Source organism: Cladophialophora carrionii (assembly GCF_000365165.1).
Source record: "Cladophialophora carrionii CBS 160.54 unplaced genomic scaffold supercont1.1, whole genome shotgun sequence".
NCBI lineage: Eukaryota > Fungi > Ascomycota > Eurotiomycetes > Chaetothyriales > Herpotrichiellaceae > Cladophialophora > Cladophialophora carrionii.
In genome coordinates this window covers 2557033-2570972 of record NW_008481816.1, presented here as the reverse complement: position 1 = coordinate 2570972, position 13940 = coordinate 2557033, and the positions used below count along the sequence as shown (strand labels likewise).

The window sequence follows — 13940 nt, the reverse complement described above, 5'->3', positions numbered from 1 at the left end:
TATCTACCGCCTGCGTCAACACCGCCATTGACTTCGCCGAGATGAACCCCAACCCCACCGCAAAGGCAGGGTCACGACATGATCTTGACGACGTCTCGCTGGGCCGATACCTCGCAGAGTCGAGATCGATACCGGGTCTGAAGGTACCGGTTGCGACGACCAAGATTGGTTACGGACAGAGCAATCCGACTTATTTTGTCGACGATGCCGGGTAAGTGAGTGAGTGAACGAGGGTGAGGGGTGGTAGCCCGGCGGATAGAGCGCTCGCGCTGGCCGCCTCTAAGGAGCGATGCTACATTCAATACCCTTTCTCTTCCCTGCTGACTCAAATCCCGACACAGAGGTACTCGCTACATTCTTCGCAAGAAACCCGCTGGGACGATCATCAGTCCGGTGGCCCACCAGGTGGATCGCGAATACCGCGTGCTCAAAGCCCTGGGAACTGTTGACGGGTTTCCTGTGCCGAAGGTATATACGCTATGCATGGACTCGAATGTCATAGGGACGCCGTTCTATGTATGTCCGTCTGTCCCTGGTTCTCCCGGGCTCCGTGGTCATGTTCCGTCCCGCGTTGACCTGGCGCTGCAATGAGCCCCACAGCGAGGCAACGTGCCATGCTGACAGGACCGCGCCCGCGTAGGTCATGGAGTTTGTCAAGGGAAGGATAATTACAGATCCGGACCTGGGCGAACTGTCGCCCTCGGATCGAAGAAAGGCGTGAGTTCCCGTCTACCCTTGACTGGCTGTCCCCGGGGTGACATGTAACGGCCCTTGGTCGCTCACCACACCGTGACGACTCGAAGGTCTGTACTGATATTCTACGTTCTACCTGTGTTAGTTGGATCTCCCTGGTCGAGACGCTTGCCTGGCTACACAGCATTGACCCGGACGCCATCGGACTGGGCACGTTTGGCAAGAAGACGGGCTTCTACAAACGGCACTGCAATACCTTTTCGTGAGTCTTTCTAAGCGGCCGCTCATCCAGGCTGGCATTCATCCTCTCTACGATTCACGCGGCCGTGCACTCTCATCCCATCACTAACGTCATGCAGCCGCATAGAAGCCCAACAATCCAAAGTCAAGGACGCGAAGACAGGCAGGGTCCTAGGCCGAGCGCACGAGCATTTCGACGAGATCATCGACTTTGTCAGGCATGAGATGACCAGCGAGAGGTATGCCGTCGTGCACGGCGACTTCAAGTTTGACAACGTGGTATGTCCTAAAGTCCATGGTTCCGATCCCCGATTCCAACTCTCGGCCTGCTTGTGGAGCGGGAGCCATGCCAAACCAACCGTTCAGTTACATAGTTTTCTTGTTCTCGCTATCTTCTTGTCCTCACCACTCACAACCCGTGACGATAGATCCTCCACCCGACCGAACCGCGCGTGATAGCGATCCTCGACTGGGAACTGTCGACGATCGGCAACCCGCTCATGGACGCCATCTACGTGATCTCGCCCTTCTGGATCGACTTCCACAAAGCATCCCCCCACGACCTGTCGCGTGGCGGCGAGAACGGGAACGGGAACGCGAACGCGAACAGCACATCCGGCGGGCCGCCCAACGTCGGCATCTCCAACAGCACCGCGACGTCCTCGCCGTACGCGCCCGCCAACCGCGCCACGTCCGGCATGCCCGACCCGGACGAGCTGCTCGACCGATACAGTCGGATCACGGGCTTCGATCCGCGGCGCGAGGGCCACCCGCCGGGCAAGGACTTTGAAATCGCAAAGATCTTCCACTACGTGCGCGGCGGCACCATCAGCCATGGCATCCAGGCGCGCACGTACGCGGGCCAGGCGAGCAGCGATTTCAGTCACGTCTATTTCCAGAATACGCGCAAGATGCTCGACGCCGCGTGGGGGATGGTCAGGCGCATGAAGGGCCGAGGGGGTGAGGGAGAGGGAGAGGAGAAGGCGAGGTTATGATCAAAACCTCGAGGGGGTGGAGGAGCCAAGGGAGCCAAAGGAGCCAAAGGAGCCAAAGGAGCCAAAGGGAGCCAGAGGGAGCCAGAGGGAGCCAATGTTGGATTGAGTATAAGTACGAGTATGAGTATGATGATGACCATGATGGGATATGGCCATGCCATACCATACTTTTCACGGCCAGCCATGCCGGGTCATCCCATGCCAGGTCAGCTCATGCAATGCATAACCAGCGTCGTGTGCTCTGTAGAGCTGCAGGATATGTGCGCGTAGGTACAGTCATTGATCTGGATTTCACCGTGGATCCGCGACTTTCATGGCGATGCAAGTTCTCGCTCTATGGAGATTACTTACATATGTCCATATATGTATTTGCCGATCCGACGAGACCCTCCACCGTACATGCATGCATGCATGCAATGTAATGCAATGCATCTTAGCCTACTCTATTACTCGTAGTCTTGCCGGGATGTTCAGTCGCTACGAGAAGGTTGTCGATGTAGGTGGAAGCACGCACATCTAGAACGTGCTGACTCGGGGGTAAAATGTGATGATACGAGCATATATATCGCTCCTAGCGACCAGGGCCAACTAGGTGTCAAGGGGCACTGAACTATGTACTGTCCAAGCAAAGAATGCACTCAATCCATCCTTCAACAGAGAGGCCACGGTTCTCTTCTATCGTGTCGACAGCAGATACTGTACAGCAACTTGGCGGATGTCGTCGGCTTAGGGGCCTTCCCTAGCACTACACACTCACACAGCTGGGGTTCGAAAACGTGTTGTGGGGCTTAGGTCTCCATGGTACAGTAGGTGGAATGTAGATATTCCGGAGTCAGAGCCGGAGGCGGTAATTGACTAGGTTGCGTATTTAGAGAGTTACAGCCGAGAGGAAGGCCAGGCAGCCAGGCGCTCTCCCACCCCGTTCATGATCATGACCGGAGAGTTCGCTGGTAGTGGCAGTGGTAGTGGCTTTGCGTCGCTGGATTTGCGTCGCTGGATTTGTCTGCCCTGCCTTGCCCTGCTTTGCCCTGCTCTGCTCTGCTTCGCTCTCCTCCGCCGTCTCTTTGCCAATTGCCAGCTGTTTGATATCTGAAGTTCTTTCCACCCAAGTCCTCAGACGCAGACAGCCAGACAACAGACGTGGCGCCTCAGATACAGACGGCACAGCCACACCGCTGTAATACACACACCCACATTCGGCACTCAGATGTCGTTGTGGAAGGTCGGCGGCTTCTGCCAGGAGCTGTTCCTCCACTGGATGCCCTTGAAGCGGAGGAGGACGATCGGAATCATGAACACAATGTGGATCATGGTGAATGTCAACCACGCGTACTGGAATTGGATTTTTTCGCCTAGTGGGATGCTGTGTTTCAGAATAAGTTGGTTAGTCTGGTTTTCATCCCATCTTCAAGCCAGCTGATGTCCATGAGGTCGACACGGATTTGGTAGGTACTTACGCATAGAATGAGATTGTCATGGAGAAGACGTTCCGGAAGACATTGAGAATGCTGGAGATTTCGGAACTCTGCGGTTTGTAGCACTACGCAATCCGTATGTTAGCTCAATGGCCCCGAGTCAGAGGCTGGTCAGCCAAACGTACATCTGTACAATAGGTATAGGTAACCGTCGTGGCGATCTGCAACCCGAAATTTGCGATCCCCATGCCGAACGCCGCTCCCACCCACGAGGTTGTTCGGTAATGCGACAAGCAGACGCCGTCGATGATGATGCCGATGGGGCACAGCGCAGCCAGGGCAAGGGCATTGATACGTGGTTCGGGCTCCCGTCGACCCCCGTGCCGTTTCGCGTACCGGTAGACCATCCAATCAGTGAGCCAGCCGGCATTCATTTCGCCGATCAGACAGCCGATGAGAAGCGGTATACTCAGCAACATGCCGGTCTGGGCGACGTTGAAGTGGTATAACGAGCGGAAGAGTTGTGATCCGGTGGCGGCGAACATGACAGATCCGAATCCAAAGGCTGTCATGTAGTAGAGGCCTGGGACCACAATTGCGACATACTTCAGCATGTAGAAAGGTCGCAGGAAATCGCTGAACTTCAATCTGCGGTCTTGAAGCGAGGATTTGCGGAAGAGCAGTAGATCCATGAACGAGCGTTCTCGTTGATTGGCGATGGTTCGGCGCGAGTAGATTGTTTCCGGAAGGCAGAAGATGGTGAATATGCATGTGCCAAGTTGGATGTAGCCCTGTGCAGGAAACCCCAGTCAAAACCACTGTACAAAGAGAGTTGTCGTCGGTCAAGACTTACTGGAATTAAGAAGCATTTTCTCCAGCCCAGATTCTGAGCGATGAAACCACCGAACAAGGACGCCGCATGCGGTCCGTTGGTGAGGAAAAACGTAAAGATGCCCATGTAAAAGCCTCGCTCGTGCATGAAGTACAAGTCGCAAATCGTCGCTGCGCCGATGGCGGTGGGCGAACCAGCTCCGATGCCGTTGAACGCCCGGGTAACCATGATTCCAGTCCATGTATTGCAGTATCCCGCGGCGATATTGGTCACGGCGGCTAACAGGTTGCCCAGGATGTAGACAGGTCGTCGGCCATACACGTTCGCCAAGGGCACTGTGAACAGCGGCCCTATGCCGGCGAAGACAATGTACACCGTAAGTTCATAAGAGGCCTGGACGACGCTGATATTGAACTCCTTGCTGAGTGGCACGAAAGCTGGATTGACGATTGCACCTGCCATAGGCCCGAGAAAGGCAAGGAATGAGACCTGGAGGAGCACGAACAGTTTGAGAGACGGTGACCAGTTCTGGCAGCTGTCAGTCGGAGGTACAATGCTCAGGTAAACGCTGTGGTTGTCCACGTACCAGAGGATCGTCCTTCCGGTCGGTCGGCTGCGGTGAAAGGGGCAGGCCGTGCTTGTCGAGCTTGAGATCTCCCGTCGCTTCTCTCTGGACGTCAACCTCTGCAGCATTGTCGGCTGCATCCTGAGAAGACCCCTTGCCCTCCTCCATGTACATGACTTCCGCTTTGCTCTGTGAGGACTCCATCTCGTTCCGACTGTGGCAGCGATCAAGGTGAGGTGAGAGAGGGTGGCTGACAGCGGCGATGTGGGATCCTGCCATAGATTAAGAGCGCCAGGAGATTACCAGCACATGGCTACCTACCCATGGGTGCCATGGCCACCCCACCGCCGGCGTGTCCTCGCACCCTCGGTAGTTTTCTCGCCAAGGACCCAAGGCGCTGGGAGCCCGCAACAACAGGACGCACCTTCCCAGACAGGGCGCCGAAGGCGTGGATCTGCATGATCGGTAGTTGGATAGAGGCGCACGCGCAGTGGTTCCTTGGTGGGAAATGTTGGGGTATCTTGTGGGGGATCGAGACGATGAAGCGGCCGTATGAGCCTCGTTGTCCCCTGGTGCCGCTCTTCCCCGCGACCGCAGCTGGATGAATCGGCAAATTATTGTGGCGCGACTGCTCAGCGAGGTCAGGAAAGACGATCTGGTCGCCGGGCAAAGCTCCTACAGCCCGCAGTCGTTGTCGTAGTGACTTGTCGCGGGTGAGGCAGTGGAGAGAAAGTACGGAGTGGCAAGCAGGACATCTCTCCAGCTCGTATTCGGGTCTCTACAAGCCTTTTCTCCGCAGGCTTGATAGTCTTGTTCACCGGAAGGCGCACCAGCTCGATCCTCGGCGGAGACCCCAGCATTGCCCAGGCTTTATAGTGTGGGGCACGAAGACTACCAACTATAGGCTCTTGACGCCCGGAAGGGTGGCACGGGTGGGTGGCAGTCATTTGCTTTGAAGTGTTGGATGGTTCCCTTTATGCAACTCGAGACTCTACCAGAACCATTACAATTGTATACTCTCGACGTCCTTGAGTGAATACGCGACTCGAAAATGCCGTCAGCCATCGATCGTCCCCCTTTGACTGTCGCCGTGATAGGCGGCGGCATTGGTGGTCTTTGCACGGCTCTCTCTCTTCAACACCATTGTGGAGATCTCGTCGATATCGATGTTTACGAACAAGCTCCGCAATACAAGGAGATTGGCGCGGGCGTGGGCATTGGCGTCAACGCCGCAAAGCTGCTGCATAAAATCGGCCTCGGCGAGACAGTGTCGCACATTGCAGGTAAACGTAGCGGCATTTGGATCATGTTCCGAAAATTCGACGACGGGTCAGAAGTCGTGACGGTACCCTCGGTCGACACAGACGAAGTCAAGCAGTTACCAGTCCACCGAGCCGAGTTCCTCGATCTACTGGTGGACGTCGTGAAACAGCGGCGTGCGGCAAGACTTCATACCAACAAGCGTTGTCGGAAACTCACAGTATGACCGTTGCAGCACATCTACTTCCCATCTGACAGACGCGCAGGAACAAGGAGACGAGGTTCTGATCGAATTCGAAGATGGATCCATTGCAAAGGCGAATCTGGTGATTGGTTGCGACGGCATACATTCTGCCGTCCGAGCACAATTCACCAGTGACAACCCCGAGTACAGTGGGAGGATCGCATATCGAGGATTGGTCCCGATCTCCGAGATCGAGAGTTGGTGGGGCTTTCCCACATACTCTGTGACATGGTTAGGGAAGAATCGGCATTTCCTGTGCTTTCCCATATCGCAAAACAAGACTTTGAACATCGTGGCTTTTGTTGCCGAGGACGAGGAGAACCTGGGCGACCTCAGGGAGAGCTGGACGGAGATCGGGAAGAGAGAGGACGTCTTCGAGGCATTTGAAGGATTCGAGGAGAGGGTACAGAAGGTCATCCAGCTGATGCCCGAACAACCATCCAAGTGGCTGATAAACGACCGGAAACCGCTCGATCAATGGGTCTATCTAGGTGGCAAGGCCGTGCTTCTCGGGGACGCTGCTCATGCCATGACTCCCCATCAAGGTCAGTCTTCACACTTGCTTCTAGTTAATTGTGCTGACACAACATCCAGGCGCCGGTGCAGGTCAGGCTATCGAGGACGGATACATTCTTGGCCGGGCACTCCAGGACTACTTTCAATCTTCGTCTCCAAAAGAGGGCGCCCTCGAGGCTTGGGCTAAGCTGTACCAAGACGTGCGCCTTCCTAGAGCACAAAAGGTCCAGCGCGGGTCTCGTGATGCTGTTGAGATATACCAAGCGCAGGCGGATGTTATGAAGGACCTGCCTTTCGACGAGTGTGTGCCAGAAATACACAAACGGGTCATCAACAGGATGAAGTGGATTTGGACCGACGACATCGATGCCGAGTATGACCAAGCAGTCAAGGCTCAGAGGGAAGCAGGGACGCTGTAGACTATGACAGGTTACGATCACGGTTTTGAGGCGCAGGAGAGATAGATTACGAGGAAGGTCGTTTTCCACCCATCTCTGTCACTCCTAGCCTGGTACACTTTGCCCAGCCACGCAGCCACGGCTTATGTAGCACCTCGGCTCAAGAAGCCAGAAGCCCGAAGCCCGAAGCCCGAAACCCTCTCAAAAGGGGTAGGCTCGAGGATGGTCGTCCGAGTCATAGCTCGAATGTTGTCCAGCTCTTTTGTAGGATGTCATTTCTTGTTCACCTCTGTTGCGATCAGGCTTAAAGCACTGACATCGGACCTAAGCACCCAACCGGCAGGAGATCCAGATTTCCTCTTTATGCTTGATGTTGGGTAGGGCGGAAGGCGAGGTTGACAGTAGTACCCTGGCCAGTGGGAGCACCGGGCGCACGTCCAATAGCGGCAGCTCTGGTAGCATCCCGACCAGTTGCAGCTCCAGAAAATCGCATGCCTCACATCCTGGCATGAACGCAACTGCCTCTGGGCGCGGGATCCTCTGCACAGTAGTCTCAGCAGACACCAAATTGTCGAGGTAGTAGTTTTGCCCATCATCCGTCCACTTGGCCACCTGCCGGCCAAACCTGTCACGTCCTAAGTCGCCCTTGCCGCGACCAGCCCTCCACAGTCTGTTGTAGTAGTCTTTCCACGCTTCTTGAGGATCCATATCAGGCGAACGAGGCAGCAGCAGGTCGACCTGGTCTTCCCAGCCAATGTGCACCTTAACCCTCAGCTTTGTTGCCTCGCCCTTCAGCACATTTCTGTGAAACCAGCGCACAATCTCTTGGTCCTTATCTCGCGTCGCAACATGGAAGCTTGTGTGCTTGTCGCCATGTCTCGTGCCTGCTGCCGTCTCTTGAAGAACAAAAATTGGCTCGAACTGGGAGTCGCGTCGTCGATAGAGGGTCTTGAAAACCCCGCCATCGATCATTTGAAGGCCACTGCGAGAACAGAGATAACCATAAAGCCGCCTCGTGGTCGCGGCTTCCATAGCGGAGATCCTTATGTTCTCTGTAACCCACAGGCCATTGCCGACGAGGCGACCCTCGATTTCAACATCCTCGGGATTGCGGTCAGGCATCCTAGAGGGAAAACGAGTGGTAAGAGTGACGAGGGCTCATACGACGGTCAGCAGGCAGTAGCATATGTGAAACAGATAATACCAGCGGCCGTACCTATGACGTGTGCTTTGAGAACTCTTGTTGTCTGACCTTGAACTTGTGCTGCTTGATTGAGTCGTGGTCGAAGTGATACTAGAGAAGGTTGAATGTTAAGCAGGAGAGAAGAAATATTCCCACCGAGCAGCCCAAATGTGCGGCGCCGATTCACCATTTGACGTGAATACCTTTCCCAGCTTCACTTCCGCAGCATGTGGCCCATATTCACTCACAGTTAATATGGATATAGGTTGAACCAGCAAAAATTGTTCCTAAATCACCTCCGAGTTCATCTGGCGCTTCATGACTTACGCACTCGAAATATGGGTTTCGGCCCGAGAAAAAAACACTGTATCAAAGTTCGCATCAGGAGTTATTGGTCGCTCCAACAGGAAGACGGCCCCCTCCGCTGAGGCATTACCATTACCTCTGTGTTAGCACTGGTGTGCAAGTTCGACAAACACAGATCCCTTCCTACGGGGGTCTCCTCAGTTGGGTGTGGTGCACGCAGCACCGTCTTCCGCCTTTTTTTCCACCTTGAGCGGAGGTTCGATTCTCGCTGGTTTCGCTAGAGTGCCATTAGTTTTAGGCCGCAGTGTACGAAGGAATAGTGTGTAAGAACAGCAGTGTCTGCTCCTTTTTTCCTGCCTCTGCACATCGTCTCAGCTCCCAAGGCGGCAGAGCAGCCCGCCACGCAGAAACGCTGTGGTGACAGATGACATCCTCGCGATGTAGGCAGCCCCTGTCTTAAGTTCGACGTACAGTCTCGATGGTCTTCGCGCTATCGAAAGATACCTACCAGCGTGCCATCCGGCCTACAGCCCGCTGGACTCAGCATCACCCATAGCAACAGCGCGAGTACGTTTGCCATCAAGCTATCCTGTTCTCACAGACAGGCACTTTGCAGTGGATTAAGTCAGGTTTATATCGATGACACGACCTGTATCGCCTCCGAGCGTGTTCATGAAAGAGGCTGTCGCGCTCTGCTCGCAGTGTTCCTCAATTCACGGATGAAGTCCTCTTGATTGCCAAGGCCGGATACGGTGAGCCTTAAGTCTCAAGAGCGAAGAAACCGGCACCTACGGTGGAGTGAGCAGCCTCTTCATCCGCCATCCAAAATTTCGGGAAGTTCTCCAAATCAATTGCCTGAACACGAATTTTTGAGTAGATCGGTGAGCGCTAGGAGCCCACCCTCTTCGCTTCTACGAACACTTCCATTCTCCCACACTGACCTGGTTCTTCAGACAGGAGCAGCAATCCTGCGTTCACTGTCGTCATGAGTAAACACGCCCTTGAAGATGCGACAGCCGCCTCCTCGCACGCAGAGCGAGACAGCAAACGCCGCAAGAAGAACAAGGACAAGTCCCGCAAAGAAAAACTCCGCCTCCAAGACATAACGCCCCCGTCGACCGAAGCCACCGCCTCATCTACACCCGTTCCGGAGGACAAAGACAAAGAACAGGATTTCCACGAGGACGGAGCCGAGTCATATCAGCCTCATCCGTCGCTGAGCGCACTGCCGCAGCAGGAGATCGACGCCTTCTACACTGCACAGGCTGTGCAGATTGCAGATCCGCGCAAGAGCGATCTGAGACCTATCCTCGCATTCTCGCACCTACCCACAGCACTGGGCTCCCAGTTTGGGAGTATCGTGTCTGGGTTCCAGAAACCGAGCAGTATCCAATCGGCCGCGTGGCCGTTTCTCCTCTCTGGACGGGACGTCGTCGGCGTGGCGGAGACGGGGAGTGGCAAGACATTGGCATTTGGGCTTCCCCTCGTGGTGCGTCTCGGAGGGCTCAAGAAGAAGAAGAAGGGGATCAGAGCCGTGATTGTCGCGCCGACGAGAGAACTTGCCATCCAGGTGTTCGAACAGCTTGACAAGTTGTGCAAGACCGCCGAGGACAAGAAGCTGAAGGCGGCTTGTATCTATGGCGGGACAAACAAAGACGAGCAGCGCCGGTCGTTGAAGGATGTGAACATCATTGTCGCAACGCCTGGACGGTTGAAGGATTTCATGAGCGATGGAACCATCGACGTGGCCAAGACCCGCTATTTGGTTCTCGACGAGGCGGACCGCATGCTCGACAAGGGCTTCGAAGAGGACATCAAGCAGATTGTCTCGCAAATGCCGGGTTCGAAGAAGAGGCAGACGGCGATGTTTACGGCTACGTGGCCGAAATCGATCCGCGAGCTGGCTGCGACGTTCATGAACGAGCCTGTCAAAATCACCATTGGCCGCGACGATGCCGATGACACCGGCGAACTCCGCGCCAATACCCGGATCGTGCAGAAAGTCGAAGTCATGGACGGGGCGCTGAAGCAGCAACGCCTTCTACAGCTGTTGAAACAACATACCGCAGGGAACAAGAGGAATGACCGGATCCTGGTGTTCTGTCTGTATAAGAAGGAGGCTCTCAGAATTGAGAACTTCATTCGCACTCGGGGGCTCAACGTTGCTGGCATCCACGGCGATATGTCCCAGTCAGCCCGCATCAACAGTCTCGAATCATTCAAATCTGGCACCACGACCATTCTCGTCGCCACGGACGTGGCTGCCCGAGGACTGGATATTCCCGAGGTGAAACTCGTGATCAACGTCACATTCCCGCTTACCGCCGAAGACTACGTCCATCGAATCGGCCGAACGGGTCGGGCTGGGAAGGACGGCCTCGCAATCACCATGTTCACCGAGCAGGATAAGCCCCTGGCCGGAGCATTGATCAATGTGTTGAAGAAGGCCGGTCAAGAAGTGCCAGAGAATCTCTTGAAGTTTGGCACCACGGTAAAGAAGAAGGTGCATAGCGAGTATGGTGCTTTCTATCGAGAAGCCGAGGACGGGGAGAAGAAAGAAGCCACGAAGATCACGTTTGACGACTGAAAAAAAGCCCCAAAAGTTCTTTGATATGATACTGGTATCTTGTGGTGTCATGTTGTCTTGGCCTTGGGTTGTTTTGGGAGGCGTTTCTTCAAGAAGCTGGGAATTTTGTCAGCGAGGCGTTGTGGGAGGATAGACTGGAGCATTCCCAAAAGGAAGATACCGTCGGTGTAGAGCCTAGACATTGACGATTCAGACTCGGTTAGAAAAGCCTTATGCATGAAATGAAAAGACAGACTTAAACAAGAAGAACAACATAAGCAACGGGTAACGGGCAACTTACATCGTAGACACCAAGACCACAGCCCCTGCCACCCAGACTCCAAGACCCCGGACACTGATTTCGCCAGTATTGGCATCACGAATCGTCATACCCAACGGTTGCGAAGACGCGGTGGCTGCATTCACCACGACCACCCCGGCCAGAACCGCACCCGCGTTGGGCATCATCTCGACGACCAAGCCTCTCCACAACCCCTGCTGGCCCGTTTCCTTCTCCTTCTCCGCGACCCAGGCCCGGACATACCGCACGCTCCAAGCGATCCGGAGGGCCATGTTGACCATGTTCGCGCCGACCAGCCCGACGCTGCCCATCCTCCACACGTCCATCATGGCCCACGCGGTAGCCGCGTAGACGGCCGTGAAGGCCAGCATCCACAACGACTGGCTGCGCAGCTGTGCCGGCGTGGCCACGGACGTGACGAAGGCGTCGAGGACCCCGTTGACGGCCATCAGCGGGATGTAGTAGCAGTACATTTGCAGCAGGGCGACCGTGGCCGGGGTGCGCCATTGCCGCGAGAGGACAACGGGGACGAAAGCGGGAAGAATGGCGGGCGCGAGCGTCACGAGCGGGCGGGCAAACAGGAGGTACAGACGGAGCGTTGTCGAGAGATACCCTAGGGCGGCACGCAGCTTGTTGGTGTGGTGGGTATTGGCGTGGCTGGCCTTGCGCGACTCTGGTCTACTTTCGCCAAGGTTATCGCCGACTGTATTGGACATTGACGTCGACGTCGACGTGGTCCCAGAACTCGTATTCTCGACGGTTGCTGGGCCCCGTGCAAGAAGTCGTCCGAATGCGTTCCGACTGCTTTCCTCTACGGGCTGGAATACCAGCCGGGCTAATAGACCGCCGTAGTTTGAGGCTAGAGCAAAGGCTCCTTGATCGGCGAGGGACGACAGGAAGCTCATGATCAGAGCGTCGCCTTGTGTGAGAAGCAGCTTGAACACCGATTGCATGTACATGGTTGTTGCCAGGGACAGGATCTCTTTGTGGAAGAGATCCAAGTAGTAGTGGTGGGAGGAGGAGGAGGAGGAGGAGGAGGAGGACGACGACGACGACGAGGAGGCTGAAGCTGTTGACATAGATGACCCCAGCAGTGGTGGTGGTAGTGGCGTGGGAAAGAGATCGAAATTGTCCACTTTGGACAGCCGCAATACTGGCAGAAGATACAAGCCCAGCAGAGTCGTGGCGTAAGCAGCCTGTCCGGCGGCAAAGGGTAAGATGGAGGGAGCCACGCCTCGTCTATGTCCCAGCAGGACAACGGCGCAGGCTGCAAAACATCTCGCCATGGCGGCACTCGTCTCTGCGCGGGCCCTGTCCCGGAAGAGACTCCTCTGTTGGAGGACGACGAAGGCCGGCTCGGCCAGCAGTTCGATGATAGTCGCAGCAGCGTATATCTGGAAAGATAGGTAGAAGTAGGGACTGTGGAGAGCCTCGTCCGCTGCGCCCCGGAGGTACGAGTAGCCGAAGATGGTCGAAATGCCACATCCCAGGAGAACCGCCAAGTAGGACAGGTTGACCACCGTTTGGGTCTCACGCTGTCCAGCAGTTCCTTGGTCGCCTGTTGTCGAGGTTGACTCCTTTTTCTGCGTGGCTGATGATGGCGGCTGTCTCTGCAGTGCCACCCGCAGACTCTCCCTCGCGAAATACAAGCATGTCACAGAGACGAGCTCGAGCTGAACAGCTATGCCGAGTAGCGAGGGCGACAGGAAGCGTAGCAGAAATTGGTTGCCGACGAAGGTCAGTCCCCGGGAGGCCACTTGGACCAGAATGAGTAGAAGCGTTCCGCTCGCTGCTTGTTGTGTATCAGCCATCCTAGCTGGTCTCGTTGGGGGAGTTCTTCTTGCTCTTCCATCTGTCAAGCACGTTTTGTGGTTGGGAATTCAGCGAACATCGGCCGGCTCAGCGTCAACTTGACTCTCGGTGACAAAAGACAAACTGTCGCCGCTCGTCAACTGCGTAGCATTGTGGACGAATCAGTCAAAAAGGTCTTGCGATAATCTCCTAGGTTTCACGATGTAATCACTGCCCGGTGAGCGTGCAGTGACGAGACAGTGGGATAGTTGGCGAGGAGAGACAGAAGAGGTGGCATGTTCTCTTGTCTCCACAAACCGAAAGGCCCCTCCCTCATATGAGCAGCTGGATCGAAGTGCCCTGGAACGATTTAGGACGTTGAGCAGCGTGGGAACTTGTAGAGTTCTCAAAAGAAGCGAAATCCATGTGAAGAGAACAGATTCTGCAGTAGACCTTAGGAGTTGGCCATCCAGCTTCCCTCCCGAGCGACTGTACAAGAGACGAGGGAATCGCCATTGATCTAGCAACCGATACAATCCGAGCCACTGTGGTGACGGGCCTTGTCGTGGCCAACGAATACCTTGAACCACGTCTTGGACAGGGCACAGGAAGATTGATTCGATGGCCTGGGCCAA

The 13940-nt window shown here is 55.4% G+C and overlaps 6 protein-coding genes across 6 annotated transcripts; 3 read left to right on the top strand and 3 right to left on the bottom strand.

Moving 5' to 3' along the window:
* Window positions 1-41: 41 nt before the first annotated feature.
* Window positions 42-1928, top strand: G647_00902 (uncharacterized protein; the record flags this gene model as incomplete). Its single annotated transcript, XM_008724305.1, has 7 exons — window positions 42-211; window positions 342-516; window positions 641-717; window positions 839-955; window positions 1053-1212; window positions 1362-1498; window positions 1583-1928. The coding sequence occupies 7 exons, from the start codon at window positions 42-44 to the stop codon at window positions 1926-1928; spliced, it is 1182 nt and encodes a 393-aa protein (XP_008722527.1).
* Window positions 1929-3131: 1203 nt separating this feature from the next.
* On the bottom strand, window positions 3132-4944 carry G647_00901 (uncharacterized protein; the record flags this gene model as incomplete). Its single annotated transcript, XM_008724304.1, has 5 exons — window positions 3132-3291; window positions 3386-3468; window positions 3529-4134; window positions 4197-4703; window positions 4762-4944. 5 exons carry the CDS (start codon window positions 4942-4944, stop codon window positions 3132-3134), a joined length of 1539 nt encoding a protein of 512 aa, XP_008722526.1.
* Window positions 4945-5791: 847 nt separating this feature from the next.
* G647_00900 (uncharacterized protein) lies at window positions 5792-7179 on the top strand (the record flags this gene model as incomplete). The annotated part of the gene is made up of 3 exons (XM_008724303.1): window positions 5792-6220; window positions 6267-6789; window positions 6839-7179. 3 exons carry the CDS (start codon window positions 5792-5794, stop codon window positions 7177-7179), a joined length of 1293 nt encoding a protein of 430 aa, XP_008722525.1.
* A 303-nt stretch (window positions 7180-7482) lies between these two features.
* G647_00899 (uncharacterized protein) lies at window positions 7483-8280 on the bottom strand (the record flags this gene model as incomplete). Its single annotated transcript, XM_008724302.1, has 1 exon — window positions 7483-8280. The coding sequence occupies one exon, from the start codon at window positions 8278-8280 to the stop codon at window positions 7483-7485; it is 798 nt and encodes a 265-aa protein (XP_008722524.1).
* A 1352-nt stretch (window positions 8281-9632) lies between these two features.
* Window positions 9633-11234, top strand: G647_00898 (uncharacterized protein; the record flags this gene model as incomplete). The annotated part of the gene is made up of 1 exon (XM_008724301.1): window positions 9633-11234. One exon carries the CDS (start codon window positions 9633-9635, stop codon window positions 11232-11234), a length of 1602 nt encoding a protein of 533 aa, XP_008722523.1.
* A 276-nt stretch (window positions 11235-11510) lies between these two features.
* Window positions 11511-13325, bottom strand: G647_00897 (uncharacterized protein; the record flags this gene model as incomplete). Its single annotated transcript, XM_008724300.1, has 1 exon — window positions 11511-13325. The coding sequence occupies one exon, from the start codon at window positions 13323-13325 to the stop codon at window positions 11511-11513; it is 1815 nt and encodes a 604-aa protein (XP_008722522.1).
* Between the last annotated feature and the right edge of the window lie 615 nt (window positions 13326-13940).